At 40.4% G+C, this 22943-nt stretch overlaps 1 protein-coding gene across 1 annotated transcript; it reads left to right on the top strand.

Annotated features, from left to right (window-relative positions):
• The first annotated feature begins 2417 nt into the window (after positions 1–2417).
• LOC149247641 (uncharacterized) lies at positions 2418–3458 on the top strand. The gene has a single exon (XM_089444812.1). The coding sequence runs from the start codon at positions 2418–2420 to the stop codon at positions 3456–3458; it is 1041 nt and encodes a 346-aa protein (XP_089300938.1).
• Positions 3459–22943: the final 19485 nt, after the last annotated feature.

The following is a 22943-nucleotide window of genomic DNA, read 5'->3' as shown; positions in this document are numbered from 1 at the left end:
GAACTTGTACGAAGTTCCACGTGTCACTGTTTCGACCTTACGTCTTGAAACTGATACACAGAAAACTAAAGTCCATCCCATTTTTGTACTTGTTACGAAATTTTAATCTGATAATCAGAGTAAAGTTACGATGATTTTCCCCAGGTCACTTGTTTGAGATATAATTCGGGAGCCTACAAAAACCCTAACTTCCTTGGATCATATTCATATCTCTGAAAATATAGCGAGACAATATCTGAAATTCGTACTTGAGGTTCATCAAGATTTTGGCTCAAATGGATTTTAATTTTAGCTTCTGAAACATCATAGAAAAAAGTTATAGCGAAAATGCCACGATGACCTATTTGAAACAGCGAAACCCTAGAATCCAAACCTCTAATACCAATTGTTATGTAACCAACTCACAAAATAGAAGAAAATATAGATCAACGACTTCAAAATCATCCTCTTCAAGGGGGAAACCTCCTTTACATTACATAAACGAACAATTCTTGGATGATACAAATGATAAAACCTCCTTTCTATATATAGATGTCTAAGGGGTCACAATATAGTCAAAGCTGACATAATAATAATAATATAAGGGCACAACAATAACAATAGTGGACTTAGGAAATCATCGACTATGCTCTGGTGGAATGGCGATTTAGGGTTGCTGGAGAACCTGCAATGGCAGACCTGTACAGACCTCTGCACCTTTGTCATTTATCGCCAGTAATACGATAAACCATAAACGACAAGGAGAGTCGCATGCATCATGAATCCCCCCCAGGGGGAGGACGTTGCGCCTCCCCCATTGAAAATGAAATTCCTCAAATGCATGAGGAAGGTACGAGACGCACTGAACAAAATGGATCTGGATCAGAAACGAATCCACAAAAGGCCAAAACAGATGACAAAGAGCATCGCCAAGTCACATCAACCACTTGTAAGCCGGTTGCTGCGGAACGCCCGAAGATAGAGCTTCCAAGCCACCGGATCAATGCTCAGATCCAGTACATGAAAGATCATGCCCTGATAGGAAAATTCATAGGACTATGGCCAACAGAAAAAGCATTGCATGGTTGGATAGCAGCTAAGTGGAAGCCGAAAGGACACATAACCCTGCAGCTAGGGCCTAAAGGTTTCTTCACAGCCATCTTTAACTGCCTAGAGGACCGAAACAGAGTCTTAGATGGAGGGCCCTATTTCTTCAATGCAGCTGGCCTGTATCTAAGGGACTGGGTTGAGTGATTTAATCCGGACAAAGAAGACCTCAGCTGGGCACCTGTCTGGATCTGTCTCTATTCACTCCCTCTAGAATACTGGGACGAAGAGTCTTTACAAGACATTGGAAATGGTCTCGGCGAATTCATCAAAATCGCAGAGGAGACAAAACTTCGAAGATACACTTCATATGCCCAAATCTGCGTTTATATGCATCTTAGCAAGGCACTTCCGGATGCGGTAAGTCTCTATCATGACGATGTTGAATGGGTTTAGCTAATAGACTATGAACATGTCCCGTTTAGATGCAGGAGATGCCATGCCCTTGGCCATCTGTTTCGTGACTGTCCTTTAAATCAGAAACCCTCGACCCCCTCTGCCTCTGATAAGCCTGATTCGGATGGATTCACTAAAGTCACCAATCGTAGGAAAAACCACAAGAAACCTGCTATAAACCCTAAGTTTCCTCATGCCAGTTCATCCAAGCCTTCTATGAGCAATAGTTTTGAAATGTTGGCCTTCCAAGATGGTTATAACTCTGAAAACCTTGCCCCCTCAGAGGAGGAACCCAAGATGAACAAGAAATCTACCCATTTCGATTCCAAGAAATCCCAAAGAGATACCCTACCCACAGACGCTTCCTCCTTGGCTCTGCGTAAAGTCCCGGCGGGGATCTCTCAGGGCATGGAGGTAGATAACATGCAGCTTGCTTCTACAATGGAAACAGAAGCAACAGAAGTTATAAGTGATACCCAACACATGGAAGAGGAACCAGAAAGCATAGATATTGGGGATATGGATATTCTTGGCCTAGAGCAGGTGTGAAAAACAAAAAATTATGACAAAATTCCAAAGAGACAGCTGGAGAATCTGGAGGTGATCCTCTCAAGGGCACAACGGCAAAAATCCCTAGGCATATAGACTGGAGGTCTCTGGGATGGGAAAAATATTACCAAAGACAACAAAAAGAGAGGAAGGAAAATGGATCTCCAACGAACCATCCGCATCGGGGAAATGCTGGTGGAGTCAGGAAGATACTCCAAGCTTACAAAGTATTACAACTCTCTCCCCAACATTCCATCATGAAGCTAATCTCATGGAATATCAGAGGGCTCAATAGCCCCAGGAAATGTAGATTGATTAAAAATATGATATAGCAAGAGAAGCCTCAAATCCTCTTTTTGCAAGAAACCAAATGCAACTCCACCTCTATGGATCGAACTGCTGCAAAAGTCTGGCCAGGTAGTCTTGCAGTTGCGGTGGATGCCTCTGGTGCTTCAGGTGGCCTGGCAATCATTTGGGATGCACACGCCATCACGCTCAATAACATTCATGCAAACAAGCATTTCATTCAAGCTACCTTCCACATCACAGGAACCAGTATACACGGTCATTTAACCAATGTCTACTTTCCTCAGGAGGCTTTGTACAAGGTAGATATTCTGAATACCCTTTCTTTAATCAATGCTGAAAGAACTCATCCGCTCTGGATCACTAGGGGCGACTTCAATATGATAACCAAGCTAGAAGAAAAGCAGGGAGGAAGGAACAGACTGGACAAGGAAAGTAATAATCTAAAAGATTTCATTCAAAACAATTGGCTTATTGACATGCCATTCAACAATGGACTTTACACTTGGAATAACAAAAGAGCCGGTTCACATCAGATTGCTTCTCGTCTGGACAGATTTTTACTCTCAGACAACGCAATCCATCTAGGAGGAGACCTCTCAGCTTCAATATTACTGCTCTCAGGATCTGATCACTGGCCAATTTCTCTACAATGGTCACGACCAGGCAATGCCACCCATCGGCCATTTCGTTTTGAGGCTTTTTGGATGACACATCCGGATTTCATCAACCTAATTAATTCAGAATGGAATAATTTCTCTCCTCCCAATGGTTCAAAAATGTTTCAATTTCAGCAGAAGCTTAAAAACCTCAAGAGTAAAATCAAACAATGGAACCATTCTTCATTTGGTAATATATTCCAGGCTCAAATTGCTCTCGATCAAGACATGAAACAACTGCAGCAAAGAATCATCACAGAAGGCCGATCAGAGGAATTTTCAGAACAAGAAAAGTCTCTAGAATCTCAGATATCAGAGAGGGAAAAACAGGAAGAAACGCTCTGGAGGCAAAAATCGAGAATTAGATGGCTAAAGGATGGAGAAAAAAACACAAAATTTTTCCACCAAACTACTGTTCAACGAAGAATGAATAACAACATTACTCATATCCAAAATGAGTAGGGGGTAAAGATGGAAAAACATGAAGATATTGAACACGAACTTCTCAACTACTTCAAGCAGGCTCATCAAGAACCACAGGTTGACAGATCGCAAGCCATAGAAAAAATAACTAAGAATATTCCCAAAGTTATCACTGAGGAGCACAATCAACTCCTTCTCAGGCTGGTCAACTTACAGGAGGTGGAAAATGCAGTACGTCAATTGAAGGAAGGGAAGGCGCCTGGCCCTGATGGATTTACTTCAAATTTTTTCCACAACTTCTGGGAGCTGATAAAAATGGAAGTCTGGCAGGTCGTTGAAGAATCGAGAACTCTGAGGTGGATGCTTCCAGCCATGAATGCCACATTCATCGCCCTCATTCCCAAGGAAGCTCAACCCAGTACTCCTGACAAATACCGGCCTATTGCCCTGTGTAACGTCATTTACAAGATCGTCTCCAAAATCATTGCCTCAAGACTTAAATTGTTGCTACCCCTTCTCATTTCGCCTAAGCAATCCGGATATGTGGAAGGCAGGCAGATTACGGATGGCATCATCCTTACTCATGAAATCATCCACTCCTTGAAGCACTCCAAAAAGTCAGGTATGCTCCTTAAAATAGATCTCTCAAAAGCCTTTGATAGCTTAAGCTGGATGTATATACAAAAGACACTAATTGCCTTTGGTTTCTCCATCCCTTGGGTAAGATGGGTAATGAGTCTCATATCTTCCTCCTTCTTCTCTATTTTGATCAACGGCATTCCCTCTTCTCCTTTCCATCCTTCCAGAGGAATCAAACAGGGAGACCCTCTCTCCCCTTTCCTCTTCGTTATCATGGCGGAAGGTCTTGGCCGAAGCATTAAAAACGCTCTGCAATCCCAGCATCTAAGAGGCCTTTCCTTTCCTAATACCCCTACTTTCACCCACCAACAATTCGTGGATGACAACATGTTGTTTGGTCATCCTTCAGTCCAGGAAGCACGTCAATACAAATCTCTATTGATGGACTTCTCGGATGCCTCTGGAACAAGAATAAATAAAGCCAAATCCCAAATTTTCTTTTTTCATACCCCTACAGCTACCCAAGTGTCGATTGCCCACATTCTTGGATTCACAATTGCTACTCTCCCTTCCAAATATCTTGGTGCCCCCATGACTAACTCTGCTCTGAAACACTCATCTTGGAGGGTGCTCTTAGAAAAACTAGAGGCGCGCCTCTCCTCCTGGACTCATAGGGCCCTCAATATGGCCAATCGTCTAGTTCTAATTAAGGCAGTTCTCCAATCCATGTCGTTGTATCTCTTCTCAATCTTGGATGCACCCAAAAGGGTTCTCAAAGAAAACAAACATCTCTAGCGATCATTTCTGTGGGGCAATTCGGGACAAAATCGTAAATGGGCTCTGGCTAAATGGGATACAGTTTGTCTACCGAAGCTTCCAGGAGGAACTGGACTTCGAGATCCTCATCACAACAATATGGTCATGGGTGCTCGCATTTGGTGGAAGTGGCTTACCAAGCCGTTCACCCCATGGGCCACCCTCTGGACAACAAAATATGCCAGTAATCAACCTACAGAAGAACTAATCTCAATTTCAGAAGTCAGTCCAGGTTCCTTAATCTGGAATGCAACCAAGCAACACAAGATCTTAATCCAGCAGCACAGTTTCTGGGAAGTTAAGGATGGCAACACAGCAAGATTCTGGGAAGATTCCTGGCAGCAGCAACCCAAATTAAAGGACATAATCTTACCTCATCAAATCTCGGAGCAGGTACTGCAGACATCTGACAAAGTCAAGCTTTTTTGGCATTCTTCCACAACACAAGGCTACAGGCAATGGCTTCGCATGGACCACATCTTAAGACATGAAATGGCTTCAGCTCAACAGACTCTTGGTACAGAACTTACGAAAATAAGAATAACTTATTCAGATAAAAAGGATGTTCTTAGATGGGGCTATGAAGAAAAAGGAACTTTCACTACTCGGGAGGCTTACAACATCATCATAAAGGAACAAACCATCAAAGATCCTCTCTGGAACAAAGTATGGGACCCCAGTCTCTGGCCAAAAGTTTCCACCTTTCTATGGCTTTTATGTCAAAACAAAATCCTTACGTGGGACAATCTCTGGAAGAGAAGCTTCCACGGCCCCTCAATCTGTCCCAACTGTAAGCAAGAAGAGGAATCCACTAAGCATCTTATGCATTCTTGTCCTCTAGCTCTCAAGCTCTGGGAAAAAGCTATTTTTAGATGTCAAAAGGATGGACGGATCCAAGGAGATATCATATCCATTGTTCGCAACTAGGCTCGGAACCCATTTAAAAGCAAGATTTTAAACTCCTTATGGAAGCTTATCCTGAGCTTTCTCATTTGGACAATATGGAAGGAGAGAAACCAGTGAATCTTCAAGAACCAATCCTCGCCCTTGGAAACTCTTTGGAATATTGCATGTCAAAATATCAGGCAAACTCTACTTCTTCAAACATGGCATGAGGAGGACATTCCCTCCCTCCCTCAGGAACAAAACATATGGGAAAATTGGAACCTTCAATGGAATCAAGAGATGATAATCAAAGGAAAAACTCCAGCAAAGAGCAGGACACTAGATAAGTGGCTTCCTCCTCCCCGTCACATGATCCAGCTAAACTTTGATGGAGCCTCGAAAGGGAATCCGGGCAAAACAGGATTCGGAGGGATATTCAGGGATCATAAGGGAGCTCCCCTTCTATCCTATTTAGGCTCAAGTGGATGGGATACTAATAACTCAGCAGAATTAGAAGGATTATGGCAGGGACTCCTTCTAGCTCAAAATCATGGTTTTTTCCCGCTTGTTATAGAAGGCGATTCGCAGATCCTTATAAATATGGTCAATAAAATTTTGCAGGGAACACCATCAAGCAAAGTAAGCAACAGTTGGAGATTGGCGAGTCGACTAGAACTTATTGAAATCTGGCTCTCTTCCAACAGAGCGGTCAATCTCAAGCACATACGGCGGGATGGAAATAAAGTGGCTGATCTACTGGCTAATATAGGAGTGGAAAGTGGGAGGGATCTCCATACAGGTTCGCTTTCTACGCTAGCCACTGAACACCAATTATTGGAATACAAGGAACTGGTGAAGAATGAAATGGCATAGGAAGAAGAAGCGCACCCGGATGCGGGTGACAACTGAAGCAATTAATGAAGACTCGACGGAATGGCGGCGTTCGGACCAGACAGATGGTGGCCAGCGCACCATCCCAAGTCCACCTGAAACGAGAGCAGGCCAGCCTGCATAATGCATTAAATGGCCGCTCAGGCCGAGATCCAGACACTGTTCGACATAACATGGAGCCCTTCAACCCCTCAGCTTGCCCTCCTTCCCTCACCATTTGCCCGCCCCTTGCTGGAAATCCCTGCAGTAGAACTGTAACAGGAAGACGTTGTTGGCTTCTATGCTGTATCGACCTTGGTAATGGGCATCATTATTCCCATTCCAGGCTTTGCCCTCTGAATCCCGCCCAGTCGCCTACTGTTCATACTCTGCTATCCTTCCAGGCTTTCTCTCCTGCTGAATTCCAGACCCACCACACTAATATGGTCCGTCACCGAATGAGGAGCCGCAGAGGTGGTACCCGCAGTGGCAGCGCTCGCCCATAGGCAGTGCAGAGCTCAGAACCTACCTCTCCACATCCTCCCCATGAAAATTCTCACCCTGCCAGCTCGCCGCTCAAACATTATCCTCAAACTCACAGTGGCCGGGGTCATGTGCAGGCTTCATTTGATGAGCACAGAGATTTCAGGCTTCATACAGCCACTTTTTCTCTGCACCCCAGTTTGGTCCCTCACTTGACTCAATTTAGGTTCCAGAGCAACCTGAACAGGCCTATCATCACGGCTAATGTCACCATTGTCTTCTCGGAAGAGAACGAGCAACACAGCATTCCTGTGAGACACTCTGAAACACAGCTTCAGGAAGAACAAAGACAGGGAATTGGATGCGACTCTGGGCTGCTCCCGACGGAAGAAGGCAAGGTAATTTGGCGTGGTGGTTTGCATGCAGGAGGAGGACACACTGGAGACATTCGGCAACCAGGTGGTAGCTTAGTTGGGCTTCTGTTCTGGTGACTATGACTGGCAGCTAAAGCGGCACTCTTCCTGTGAGGGAGCCACCAAATGGCAGGGAGGAAGCCAGCGTGGCGGAGGCGGACAAAGTTTGGTATCAGTACGCTTGTCGCGTTGTCGAGGAGACCCCTGACCAGCATGAGCCCAAGTGAAGCCATGTGGCATCCGCTGCCACCCACGCGCCATCTCAGGTTCTTGCTGCTAACTAGTGTGGTCCAGTCATTTAATTTTTTTGTTTTTTGTCTAATCGATAGGTGGATCTATCATACTTTCAGCTGTGTCATGTTGTGTTGTGTCAAAACTTCCTCTGGTTTCTTTGGTGATTGGGTCCGGGTTATTTGTATGGTTTTTAGTTATGGCAAACTGGTTTCCCCAAATATGGGGCAGTTCAGATACTCCTGATGGACTTCGATGCTAATGACTGAGGCTGTGGCCTCTTTGTAATTATATTTTTTGTTTCTTTTAATAGAATTAGCATTACTCAGAAAAAAGGAAAAAGAAAAAAAATAAATAAATAAATTAAATTAAATTAAATAAATAAATAAACAATAGTGGACTTCTATGGGGCACAATAATAACAATATGGGGCCAATAGGGGAACAGCAATAACAATAAGGGCTACAATGACAATAGTAATGGGGGGATCATTAGTATTATAGGGACCTAACATTGAATACATCCGTGGAAAAGTAAGAACAGAAATCACATGAAAGGCACTCTACGGATGTACCATGGTGTCCTGACACATCACGAATTGAAGACAAGCATGTACACGCCTTCGAACTTGAAAAACAAGCAAACATAAAGAAAGAAGAAAACTTTTGCTTTGCAACAATGCTTGTTACATATGACTTTGCCAATGCTTGAGCAACAGGATCGTGTGATTCCGATGGAGGATTCGAAAATGGTAAGTTAGATTGATTTTCAATGTGAACAACAGAGTGATGAGGATCCTAGAAAGATTCAAAAGATTTCTGATCCGAAGCGGAACTAACCTCAAGGCTAAGAGAACCTGACATAACCATCATCTTGGGCTAAAGTGCCTCAACAGCTTGAGGAGTTTCTAATTCATCAGAAGATGGATGATCGAAGATCGATGCTTAGAAAGATTAATAGTGTACAGATCAACATCGTGATCAGATGAATGAATGAAAAGATCATGAAAACCATGATCAGAAAGTTCAAGATGATGGACAGCGACATCCTCATGATCTGACAAATCATAAAGAGGGGACAATGAAAAATAAAAAATAAAAAATATAACCCTCTACATTTCCGAAAAGGCAAGATGAGAGATTGGGAGGATCAGGGAAGATAGATTTTTCCTCTCCGCATTCAAATGAAAAACTAGAATTCCACGATTTATGTGAATGATCAGAAGTAGAAACATCTGAAAATGAATTTTCACAAGATTGAACATAAATGACAGAATCGTGGAAGATGTCAGGATAAAGCAGACAAGGTGTGGACAGAAGGAGGTCATCCTTCACAGCAGATTCTTTTTCAGACTCCCATAAATTCTCATCAAAAATGATATCGCAGGTTGGTTGTTCAACACCAATTCCATCCAAAACTTGATCCTCGTGAGATCCGAGATGGATGAACACAACACACCAAAATATGGAGGATCAAAGGGACTGAAGGATAGAGGCTGAAGAGATAAGACCACATGACAACCATTGGAGTTACAGTCCAAATCTGCGCAGAAATCCTGAGCAAGTGGGGTGGGAGGTGATGGTGATAAATCAATAGGTGGATTGTCAACTTCTCCCATCTCGACCAGTGGAGTTAAAGTTGTTTTATGGGAAGGGGATGGAGGGTCACTTGGGACAGCAACTTTGTCCATCTCATATTTAGAAGCTCTAACACCGAGGTATGTTGGGAGAGGTTCGAAATATTCTAACTCATGTGGATTCTCAAAAACGTGAACAAGATATTGAAATATTTCATCCAAGAATTTCCAGTCAACTTCATCTTCACAAAATTCAAAACAATAATGAAGAAAAATATCGTGAAAATCTTGAAGAGATTTGTTAGGTGATTTTCACAATTTTAAGATGTTTCTATTAAGGGATTTATGGTCATAAAGAACAAAATCCCGACATGATTCTCTAAAAATCTTATCAAAAGAGTGTATAGAGGTTGCAGGCAATGTGTGACACCATTTCTTTGCGTGCCCTTCGAACGTGAAAGTGAACAACCCACATGCAATATCATCAGACAAGACATCATGCCTGTCACAGAAACTAGCAAAAGCAACTCTATGCCTTATAAAGGTTGTTCCACCCTCGCCATTAAACTTATATCTACACAAGTCATCTACAATTCTTATTGGCACTTCAAAATGTGGAGAGTTAGAAAAACATGTCGGAGTTTTTATTTGGAAAGAAGTCATGAAATATGTGCAGAAATTAAAAACAAACTTCAAGGGCTTAGCTTGTCATGTGGCCCTCCTTCTAGCACCAGAAATGTTGACAGTCTTGGACCCGCCAACATTCATGGGATCTCCCCAATATGAAGTCCCAACTAGACCTCACATTGTTTGAAGTAGGAGTCCCAGCAGTGGATGGTAATTTAATGCCTTGACCGCATAGTGCGTAGAGGAAATTATGATAACTTTGGGTGAGAGCAAGTGTGTGACCCTATGGAGAGTCAAGTGTGATGCATGAAGGTTCTAACACATGGAGGGGAAAAGGAAGTGTGCCCCTTAGAAGCATCTAATAGTACGCAACTTGAAAGGAACACACGAGTGGAATGGCATCACAAGCTAAAATGCAGAATAGTACACAATTTAAAATGATGAGTTAATCCAACAGTGCACATTCAACCATATTCATACAAATCCATACAAAGTAGTTAATAAGCATATTTGTAAGTTAAATAACATACATTTCCAATGCAATAAGAATAGTCCTACTACATTAACAACATATGCATGAAATCATGTTGCCTCTCATATTATTTTTATAAGTGAGAGCTACATCCATGCATACACCATTGACGACCACTAGCCCCAATAGTGGAATGTTACAGTCAAGAACACCTGCTCCTCCAAAGAAATATGCTTGCTCTAGGATATGGAGAAGCCAAGGCTCTTCACAATAATCTCAATCCTTTTCTAACCATAAGCATAGCCAAAATCTTGGCTCCCAAAAGCATGTTCTATGAGTTATGAGGTTCTATTTATAACAAAGGGTGGGGTGACCCTTGACATTCCCCTTTGTGACTCTTTGACTTCCCTCATGACTCTTCAACTTCTTCACTAAATGACACATTACATTACATGATGACTTTTCATATTCCAATATTGACACTTGGAATTTCACTTACAACATATTTACAAATAATATTACATTTTCCACATGTACCCATATAAGACAAAATAGGCTAGAGACAGCCTAACAAGACACAACACTATGATTCTGGAGTTTGGGGAAAGTCCAACTCAACAACATCCACTTGATTCTTCTCAGTCACATATCGGTGCCAAGCTTGGTATTATGTGATGGTGTCCCCAAACTATTTGATGGTGTCTTTCTGGAAGCAGACTCTTGCCTCCATGGCATCCGAGTATATGGTCTTGGAACCTGTATCCAACTCATTCTAAAGCATGAGAAGCATGGTGTTGACCTTAACAGTACCACTGATGTAATTATGCATGTTGTGTGTGTACTCCATATCTTCCCTGGTGGCCGCTCATCCTAGCCACTACAAGTACTCATCAATCTCCAACCAGACTTGGTTCTTGGGTTTACCATCAGTGAGGGAACCGATTGATGTTATCTTGTTCTTTCTCACCATGACATCCAGATTGTTGTACAACCGCACATATGAGGCATGTATGCTGTCGATGAATGGGGTGAGATGCTCATAGTTCTGGATCAACATTCATACCTTCGCTTTCTCCAACTCTTCCTGTGGCTTCATCTTCTTTGCTAAGTCAAGTGGGGCCCCTTTGTACCACATTGTCCACTCTTGTACATGGGCGATGGCAGCATGTATGTTCTTGATATTTTGAACAAACTCTTTGCTCTATTGTTGTAGACCATGCACACGGATAACTACTTTGTTCACGGTGACATATCCATTATAGAGCTTCCGCGTGGTATCACCAAGTGTTGATACTTCAGAAAGTATCATTCTCCTCTTCTCCCCCAATGGGGAAACTGCATTTTCTCTGATGCTAGGAGTTGTTCTGCCTCTTGCTTGGCATCCTGCAAGTTCTTTTCCAGTTGTTCATTCTCAGTCATTAAGTACTGAACATTTGAGCTTGTTGCTTTTACATAGGCCAAGTTGGCTTAGGAAATGGAGTTGGATGCTTCTTGGTGTCTGACACTATCACCCTTTCCTTAATGAATGCAAGTGATGTGGGATCATCCAAAAACTAGTTCCCCCATGCATGTAATCTTCTTCTACAACTCGTCAAATGATATATTGTACACATCCATGACCGAATCATCATCAAGGATAACAACATCTTCTTGCTCGCTCGTGGTTGGTTCTAACATTAGAGGTGGTGGAGACTAAGTGATGACCTACGGTTCTCTTAGCATCAGGTCAATGTCTTCATTCTTTGGCTCCTGCTCCAACTCCATGTTTTTCACTTCGATCAATTTCTCAATCTACTGGGAAAGATCCCAATCCTACATCTGTTCACCCTCTTCCTTAGTTAGATGGTTGTTCCAGTTCGTCAACCTGTATCGACATTGTTTTCTCTGTCATTGCGCCTTGAATTTGTTCTTCTTATTGGTTCTGCTTCTCTTCTCTTTCTCTCCTCCTCAACTCTTGTTCCTCCTTTAGCTTCTATTACGTCTCCTGCAACTTCATTTCTACTTCCTACAGCCTCTTATTTTCTCCCTTCCTTCACTCTTCTCTCTTCATCCATTGATCCCTCTTTGCTTCTGCTACCAAAGTTGCCTTCTCTAGGATGGGATTTGCCTTCATCTTACATCTTTGCTCTCCCTCTAGATTCTCAGTAACCTTCCTCTTTCCCTTGTCCTTCATTGTAGTGTTGCCTTTTGTTGTTGTTGTTTTTGTTTCTTCCAGATTTTTTGTTGTTTGCAAAGCAACCTTCCAAGTTCTTGCTATACTGACCGGCTCATGGATTTTGGAGGCATTGTAACAGTACCTCCAAGGGTCCTCCTCTGGCCAATGAAATTTCCCTTGGATCCATGGAAAGTAAACTCTTGCATAATGGTCCTTGCAAATACCGTGGGGATCATACAGATTAAATTCCTTGGTGCTCAACATGAATTTCATTATGTCCTTAGCTTCGACATATGCATCCTTCAAGCTCTTAATCTCAAATAACCTAATCTGCAAAGGAAGAGCGGACCATGGCTCTTTCTTCTTCATATGCAGTCCTGTTGACAACCCCGTAGCGAGGTGGTGTGAAACTTATTGCATGATCATCATGTCAATGGCATACCTTGGTAGAACATGCAGAGACTTATCTCTGCCAAACACTCTAATGAAGGTGCCACCTGGTGAGGCATACCAACCTGCAATGTTTACTATTGCCTCCATTGCTTCTTGGGACATGGAAGGTAGATCTTGCTCAAAGATAAACTTGTAAAATGGGGTGATAAAGATGGTTAGTTAGCCTTGCCATCACTCCTCGATAGCTTCAGTCAGAAAGAAACTTGCAATAGATGTTGACAGAAGTCTCTTTTAGTGTCCATGTCCAGCTCATGCCAGGGAACTATTGTTGGGCACAGATTGCATCTAGTAAGTATGCGAACATGTAAAACCTTGCTTGCTCATTCTTGGGCATATTTTGAGCCTTAGCCACATGGGACTTCAACTGATGAGACAGCAGATCTGACTAGTTAAATGGCCTCATGTCATTCACCAACTAGTCTAGTAAGACTACCCACCCTTTAGGAAAGGTTTATGTTTTCTCTTGACCATATATTCTGCATGCAAAGATTATCAAGAACTAGTAAGCCTTCCTAATGGACTTCACCTTGTAAACATGGGTAGGTGTATGTCTAAACTTCGACAGTTATTTTACCCAGTGCTTGACAATATCTCTCATGTTCACATAGATATGGGTGGCATAGAAGAGTGAGTCTATGCGCTCCACCGGCTCGGGTAAGTGATACATCTATTGAAATTTCTCTGCCCTGAAGGTGGCAAGCTCTCTCCCACTGGTACTACTCAATATCATAGTTTTCTCATATGTATGTGAGACAATCCAACTGATGATGTTTGCACATGGGAAGGCAGGTTACCTGCATGCAACCTTGTATAACCCTGATCGTTGGATGCTAAGATAAACCTATCAGTCCTCTAAGTCTGACTTTAAGTCCTATGCAAAGTGTCTTTCATCTGCTGCCATGTCAGTGTTGTTCCCTTCTCAATGAAAATTGAGTATCTGCATATACTGGTAAATCCATTGATATCTACTCAATTGCTTCCCTAGTACTGCTCTCGGTGGTTTCCTTTGATGCAGCTCTCTTGGATGTCATGTTAACTATAATTGTAGAGATATTCTCAACAATTATTGTACTTGTGGTACAAAGAGGACACACATGGAAAGCAAATGTCAGCTAAAAGAAAAACAACTTCAAGACAAGATCAAGCAGCAATTCGACCTCATGATGGGAAGGATTGTGCAGTTTTGACTGACAAAGGTGAATGGTTGATTGTGGGAACTGTGCATTGAGCATTGCGCAGTTCAGTCTGGGCCAAGGCCTAGGAGGGACTGCACATTGCACAGTCTCAATGGCCAAGCTGGGAGACTCGCTCCTTGAACTGTGTTGTGCACAGTTGGAGCCATCCCAGTCTAGGCTCTATGCAATTCCAAAAGCCAAGCTAGAGGCTTGAGTCTCCATATTGCGCAAAGCTAGCTGTGCACAATGAGATCCGGGCAAGGGGGACCCAGATATTCCCAAGGGAAGTGTGAAAAATAAGCAGATAAAAGATGGTGTGATGTTGAGTGTAGGTCTGACTAAAAGTTGATGCATGTGTGTGAAACAAGTGCAGCAAATGATTAAACTGAAGGAAAATAAATCATGTGAATGTTAGGATATTCTGACACATAGGAAATAGTTAAGTATAACTTGGTCTAGAGTAGAGTTAGGTAAAGTGTGTTTCTTTACTATGTACATTTGTAACTTACAATCTGACAGTCACGATATGTTCTAAACATGAAGTGATCAAACGGTTCATTCTCTCCTCGGTATTACCAACACTTGATCCATGGCTTCACACCCAATTAGTCCATGATCTCTATTTAAAGGGCATGGAGGGTCATTTGTAGGGTAACCGGTCATGAGAGAAGCTTATGTAAATTTTCATTATTTTATTAATAAATTTCCTGAAGTGGCCGCGTTGGCTCAGGTGGTGGACTATTTCCCTATTTGAGGGTTTTAACCACATCAAGAATACTGGTGTATTGATCTATGATCTGTTTGTGAGCGGTGTCCTTTGGTGTTCTGTCTGAGGAACTTACGCTATAAATTCCTAAATGGTACCAAAGTTGTTTGAGTGTCGCATCCGTTGGTGATCCAAATTGGAAGTTGGTACAACTACATCCGGCTGTCATTTTCTAGCGTTGTTGTTTATGATTGCTTTCAAGCCGAGAGGACTGCTCTATTGTGTTAGGAGCATCTGTTCCAGTGAGGAACCTCTTTTGTTTCACATGAAAAGGTTTTCCTTAGCCCTAGCTACATCATTTTTAAGATCTGGTAGTATACAGCCTTTATTTGCAGTTTTAGTTATTTATCTCTCTGTTTATTTCGGTTTATTTATCTCTTTGTTTCTTTTATTACCGGATCTATACCTTTCATTTCTATGTATGCTCTTTGTCCCGTGACTCTATGCAATCTAGGCAAATTAGAAAGGAAGTTTTTTTCTCATGTGTATGCTCTTTTCCGCCACACCTTAGCGTGATCTCGGAAAATTAGAAACATTGAGGAAAATATTTAGTTTCCAGCAAAAGCTAACTTCAAGCCATAAAGTTTGGTTTTTTTTGTATGTCCGTGTTGGGTTTTGTGGTTTTTGTTTTGTAGGTAAAAAGAGCTTTTTCAAGTAAGCACACACCCCAAAGTTTCAGTAACTAAAAAAAACCTTACTTTTTTCCAAAAATTACTATCCTTTTAAACTAGCTCACTTGGTCCAAAGTTACTTTATGAGAATAGAGGTCTTGAGTTCAAGTCTTTCTTTTTGTTGAGTTACTTTCTCAAAAAACACATGTAACTTATGTTTTAAAGTTACTTTATGTAAAAGTGTTCTCACCCATTATAAAAAGTGAGTCACTTATAATTCTAAAGTCTCTTTATCTTTTATTTATGTTACAATTTAATGGGTAGCTCATAAAGTACCATTGTAAAAGTGACTTTCACTTATTTATATAAGTGGGTCACATAAATTTTTTTTAAGTGAGCTAATTAGATTAAGTTTGGAAAGCGAGGGGGGGTTTAAATATAACATTATCATTCATTCCCGCGCATTCACGCACTTCATCAACATCTTCAACAACTTTTCTTCAAAAAGCCATAACTTCTTCATCCAGAAGCTGTTTTTAGAGCTGTTTTTTGAATCAGACTAATTTTTCGAGATCTTTCCATTGGAACACTTGGTTTCAGCATCTACAGCTTCAGTTTCTATTAAAATGGAAATTCCATGCCAAGTTATTCTTGACAGCACCAACTACTTCCAATGGTGGTCATACATTGTGGATTTACTTAGAAGTAAAGGTCTTTACAAAATAGCCTCTGGCCAAGAAACCAAACCTAAAGATGAAGATAAGGCAGCCAAATGGGAAAATAGGCAAGATCAAGCACGAGGTTGATAGGGATGTCTATTTCTCCAGGCCTTAGAATCCATATCATAGAACTTGATACCCCTAATGAAGCAATGAAACATCTCACTAAAGTTTTTGGAATTAAAAATGAAATTAGAGCCCATCAACTCAAAAATGAGTTGCTTACGTTGGACCCTAATAATTTTTCTTACATTGAAGTTTTTTTGTCCAAGTTCAAGACCCTTATACTTCTCTTGGAAGGTGTTAAGGTTAATAAAGAAGATGGTAGCCTTATCTATTCCATTCTTACTAAGTTGGGACCAGCCTACTCTATGTTTGTTTCCACCTTCCATTCTACTAGAGAAGCATTTATTTCTCAAGGACAAGACTACAAGTCCCCCTCTTTTGATGCCTTTTGTCATTCTTTAATAAGAGAACAAGAAAAGCTCATATATCTTGGTCTTATTAATATTGGAAACTCTTCTAAGAAAGCCTTAGCCACCCAGCAGCAACCAAATTCAAAGAATCCTAAGAAGCAGTATCCTAAAAAGAATGGTCCTAAACCAAACAAGGGTTCTAAGCAATTTGAGTCTCAAAATGAAAAATCATTTCAAAAAAATGATAAGGCAAATAAAAACAAAGGGAAGAAGATTGATAGAAATTGCCACTTTTGTAATTGAGATGGCCACTTAGAATCCAAATTCTTTAAGAAGATGGAAGCCTTGGAAACAGCAATGAAGAAGCATAACATCCATTTGGAGCACTCTTCAACTTCAACTTCATCTTCAGGAATAACACTTTCTGCATGTGGTTGTCAAGCATCTCGATCTAGTTATGCACTAAATGTATCTTCTTCTTCTCATTCTCATGAGTGGCTCATTGATTCTGGAGCTTCTTATCACATGGCCAAAAACAAAGCCATGTTTTCTTCTTTGAATGATTGTAACACCAAAAATATATATGTTGGTGATGATATATCTCTTAGTGTTGTAGGGACTTGAACTGTTCATCTAGACAATGGTCAATTTAATGATGTATTATGTGTTCCAACCTTATCTTGCAACCTTCTATCTGTATATCAGATAACTCATTCAAGTGAAGGTAAAATCGTTGAATTTTCACCTCACGATGTTGTAATTAAGGACCTAAGAGATCCTAGACAGCTTTTAGCTACTGGCATTGTTGATGGTTCTACAAGGTTGTATAAGTTTAACGACTTTGGGTCATCAAATCTTCCCTCGAAATTTGTTGCTCATAATGATGAAGTGAGTAAACTTTGGCATGAGCGATTTGGTCACTTAAACTATCGCTCCCTTCAGAATCTATGTAAAGAAAATATGGTGACAGGTCTTCCAATGGTATCTTGCAGAGATGGTGTTTGTGCTAGATGTGTACTCGGAAAAAATCATCGGGATCATTTTGAAAAACGTGCCTCTTGGTATGCCTCAGCCCCTTTACAGCTTGTGCATAGTCACTTCCGGTTGTTTCATTCTCTGGCTACAAGTATTTCTTAACTTCCATTGATGATTTCTCCAGACGCACTTCGGTATACTTCTTAAAACTCAAGAGAGAAGTATTTAACGTGTTCTTGGCCTTTAAGGCCTTTGTTGAAAAACAATCTGGACATCAAATTCTTAAGCTAAGATCTGATAATGGCGGAGAATATGTTAACAAAAAATTCATCAACTTTTACACTGAGAATGGAATTCAAATGCAACATATTGTTCCATATACTCCACAACAAAATGGTGTAGCTGAAAGGAAGAATTGCACCTTAAAGGAAATGACTAATTGTATGCTTCAATCTAAAGGACTTAGTCTTAATTTTTGGGCAGAAGCAATTAACTGTGCAAATTATATAGTAAATCTCACTCCTACTAAGGTTTTAGAGAATATCACTCCAGAAGAAGCATGGAGCTCAATTAAACCAGATGTAAGTCACTTTCGTGTTTTTGGAAGTGAAGCATGGGCCCATATTCCTAATGAGAAACATAAATCCTTAGAACCTAAGAGTGAAAAATGTATTTTTGTTGGATATTCTGAAGATGTCAAAGGATATAGACGTATTCCACTTAAGTTCAAAAATGTTATCATTAGAAGAGATGTAAAGTTTGCTGAAAATATATTGGCCTACAAGCCTAGTTCGACGGATGTGCCACCTCTCTCTATCCCTTCTACTTCTGAAAATATTTCTTCTTCAAATGATGACAAAGACAATGACAATACTCCCCCACCTTCTCAAGATCCTCCTTCAACTCCTCAGCTTCCAAAATGGGTCTGTGCTACTCGGGATGCAGCAGGTGCTGTTGCAGGTGATCCTACAGATCAGCGACGTACACGTTCTCATTTCGATAGAGCCTCTTCTTTACTGGCTCAAGCTTCAGCGAATTATGATCCTGACACCTTTTTAGAAGCTTCAAGCCATCCAGATTGGGTCGCAGCCATGAATGAAGAATATTGTTCATTATTGCCAAATGATACATGGGATCTTGTTCCTCTTCCAAAGGGACGAAAACTTGTTAGATGCAAATGGGTTTACAGAACCAAGTATGGACTAGATGGAAAAGTTGATAAACATAAAGCTCGTCTTGTTCCTAAGGGTTTTTCACAAGTTGAAGGCATTGACTATACTAAAACCTTCTCCCTTGTTGCCAAAATGAACTCTATCCGCCTTGTTCTTTCCCTTGCTGCCTCTTTCAAATGGGAAGCCCATCAGATGGATGTTAAATCCACCTTTTGCATGGGGACTTGCATGAAGAAATCTATATGGAACAACCTCATGGATTTATACAAACAGACTTTGGCCTTGTATGTCAGCTTAAGAAATCCCTTTATGGTCTCAAGCAAGCCCCTCGAGCTTGGTATGCCAAAATGAATAGCTTTCTTTTAGATACTGGCTTTTCTAAGTGTCATTCTGACAATACTGTCTACACCAAGAAAGTGGGAAACTCTCTTATCATTCTTGTTCTTTATGTTGATGATCTTATCCTTACTGGTAGTGATCCCAACCTTATAAACCATGTGAAGTCCAGCCTTAAAAAGAAGTTTGAAATGACAGACTTAGGACACTTGCATTATTTTCTTGGTCTTCAAGTCTTGCAATCCAAGGAAGGTATTTCCCTTTCCCAGTCCAAGTATGCTGTGATATTCTACGCCATTTTCACATGGAAGGCTATAAGCTAGCCCCTTCTCCCTTTCAGTTTGGAGCCAAACTTTCAGTCACTTGTACTTCCCCTGAAGTTGATGCTACCTTATACCGTCAACTTGTAGGAAAAAATTTGTATCTGACCCATGATCGTCATAACCTTTCCTTTGTTGTTGGCCTTATTGCTCAGTTTATGCAAAGCCTACATGAAAGTCATTGGAAAGCAGCTAAAATAATACTTTGTTATGTTCAAGGTACAGTTCAGTTTGGGATTCATTACAGTGCAGAAGCACCTCCTCTATTGGTTGGTTTCACTGATTCCGATTGGTCTTGTGACCCTAATGATCGGAAGTCTACTGTCAGTTATGTCTTCACTCTTCATTCTAGACCTATTACATGGGCTTGCAAGAAACAAAGTTCCATCTCTATTTCTTCATTAGAAGCAGAGTATGGTGATGCCATAGAATCTAGTAAGGAATCCCTGTGGCTTCGTCAGATACTGTCATAGTTTGCTTTTTAGCAGCAACATCCGACTACACTTTGGTGTGATAATCAAAGTGCCATTCAACTATGCAAAGATTCAGTCCAACATCAGTGCAGCAAACACAATGAACTACACATGCACTTCATCAGAAAGCTCATTCATGACTATGTTCTTGAAGTGTAATATTGTTCAACCGATGATCAAGTTGCAGACATCTTTACAAAGGCTCTCACAGAGGCAAAGTTTACTAAACTTCGATTTATGGTTAGAGTTCAAGAATTTGTCACTAAGGGGGGATAGGCTCTAATGCCTCCTTCCTTCTCCTATTGTATCATATCTGTACATCCTTAAATCCTATCCCAAGTTGTTCTTAAGGGGGGATGTTAGGATATTCTGACACATAGGAAATAGTTAAGTATAACTTGGTCTAGTGTAGAGTTAGGTAAAGTGTGTTTCTTTACTATGTACATTTGTACGTTACAATCCGACGGTCACGATATGTTTTAGACATGAAGTGATCTGACGGTTCATTCTCTCCTCGTTATTACTGACACTTGATCCATGGCTTAACACCCGATTAGTCCATGATGTCTATTTAAAGGGCATGGAGGGTCATTTGTAGGGTAACTGTTCATAGAGAAGCTTATGTAAATTTTTATTCTTTTATTAATAAATTGCCTGAAGTGGCCACGTTGGCTCAAGTCGTGCATTGTTTCCCTCTTTGAGGGTTTTAACCACGTTAAGAATGTTGGTGTATTGATCTTTCATCTGTTTGTGAGTGGTGTCCTTTGGTGTTTTGTTTAAGGAACTTACCCTGTAAATTCCTACAGTGAAGAGAGTCACTAAAACAACAATTGTTGTTGAAAAAAATGGGAAAACTCATGCGACACTTGGGAAAGGCAATCTAAAACTTTAAACAACACTTGTACAAGCTAAAACAAGTTAAAACACCCACAGTCGTGAAAAGAAAAAAGTGAAACAACACGCTCACAAGCTAAACAACAAAAAGCGATAGAAAAAGCAGCAAAAGACAAGAAAATAAAAACTCACCCAGAAAAGCGATGACAATCACACCGAAGGCTCCTTGATCTCCTCGAGAATGCTATAGATCTAAGATTGAGTATGCAAATTAGCCCTAGCAGCATTGATTAAATATATTTGGTCAAGTTAGGGTTTATGACGTGAATGCCTAAAATCAATGAAAAAGTGACACTTGGCGGCATTTTCTAAAAATAACGCAAGTGCCTCCTTCAGGTCACTAAAAAAAGATCCCTAATTTTTAGGGATGATTTTTTACTTTTTCTTTTTTTTTCTTTTTTAGGAAAAAATGCCATGCATTACCTAGAAAGATTGTGTGGTTCTAGGAAGGACTAGGCAACTCTCTAGCTCATGCACTATGCAGTTTCTGAGCACGGTGAGTCTTGCACAGTTTCTGGGCTTAATGTCCCTGGGTTGCCTCTCCTTTCTGTGTAATTCCCATCTCAAGGTTGGCTGGCAGTCAAGATTGTGAAATTCCCAACAACAAGGATAGTTGCCCTCAAGAATTGTGCAGTTCTCTAAGGCATGCCCAGAATTGTTATGGGACCAAGTCAGGAGATGGGCTTGTGGGTTAGAAAATGAACTAAGTGAGCAAACACAAGCCAATATGAAAATAATAATGCTCAGTCGAAGCACAAGCGCCTGGATCAGTGCAAGATGAGTTTTTGTGGTTTAGAAGGAAGGCTTCAAAATCGATGCATAGGCAAAATTTTGGAGGGTGGTTGTAGTTGTTACAACACAAACCCATGGTTTAGGAAGCCCATAGTATTTTCCCATGGTATGTGCCCATGTTATTTGAAAAAGTGAAATAAAAAGGGAATTAATTATTTAATTAATTAATTGACATGTCTTTTTAATTAACATGTCTTTTTCTGAAGGGTTATGATAATGTATAAAAAGATAAAGAATTGGAAGGAAAGTATGTGTTTGTATAAAAAAAAAAATGTAATTTTTGGAGTGAATGAGTCATATGGGATATTTGCCACAACATTTTCTTGGAATGCTTCAAATAGTGAAATTTTAAGGATACTTGGGAGAGATCATGTGAACATATTTTTAAAATTCCATATTTTTCTTTGCTATTATATTGGAGATATATGTTGTGGAAGTTAGAGTTTGTCATTGGTTTTGGAATACATTTCAAATGAGTCATATCAGAATTTTGTCTATAATTTATTTTCATGGATGTTTCATACCATGAAATTTGGAGAAGGTCGATAAAACAACTCAAGGTATGTTTGGTAAAAAATTATATTAGTTCACTATAGTTTGGAGATATACCCTATGGAAGTTATTTTTTGTGAATGGTCCTGAAATCAATTTTAAATGAGTGAACTTGGAACTTTTGTTATAATTCTCTTTTTGTGAAGAATCAGACCATGAAATTTTAGGGATGTTGAGAAAATAGTTCAATGTACATCTAATAAAAATTCCATATTTTGGTTCACTGTAATTTTAGATATATGCCTTGTGGAAGTTAGGGCTTGTTATAAGTCTAAAATCAATTTCAAAAAGAGGGATTGTGGCATGTTTCACCATAATTATTTTTATGGCACACTTCAAATTGTGAATTTTTTTAGAAATGTGAGGAGACATACTGAAGTGACTCAAATAAAAATTTGAGAATCAAATATAAAGATTTGGACATTTGAGTTTTCTCTTGGGAAGAGGCCAAACATTAGCAATTTTTTGGAAAGTTACCACACAAACAAAGAGAATTGTGTCTCTTATTAAGTCAGTGCTTAATGGTGGGGATTGGTGACTCCAAAAAATTAGTATCTAGGAGATCTGGAAGAGTAGGTTGATACCTACCATGGTTTTTTCTAGCACGCATTAGTGTCTCCAGTAGGTTGTTGCCTAAAAATATTTGCAACAGTAGGTTGGTGCCTACAAAGAATTCTAAAAACAAGTTTTGTGGTTTTCTCCCAAAAGAGTCTCCACATAAATCTTGTGTTCCATTTTCTGCAACCATTATATCTCATATTTG

Source organism: Pinus tabuliformis, chromosome 7 (assembly GCF_031772625.1).
Source record: "Pinus tabuliformis cultivar Carrire ecotype Pingquan chromosome 7, CPIR1, whole genome shotgun sequence".
NCBI classification, from domain to species: Eukaryota; Viridiplantae; Streptophyta; class Pinopsida; order Pinales; family Pinaceae; genus Pinus; species Pinus tabuliformis.
Note: the sequence above shows the minus strand (reverse complement) of the source record. Positions and strands in the feature narration are given on the sequence as shown.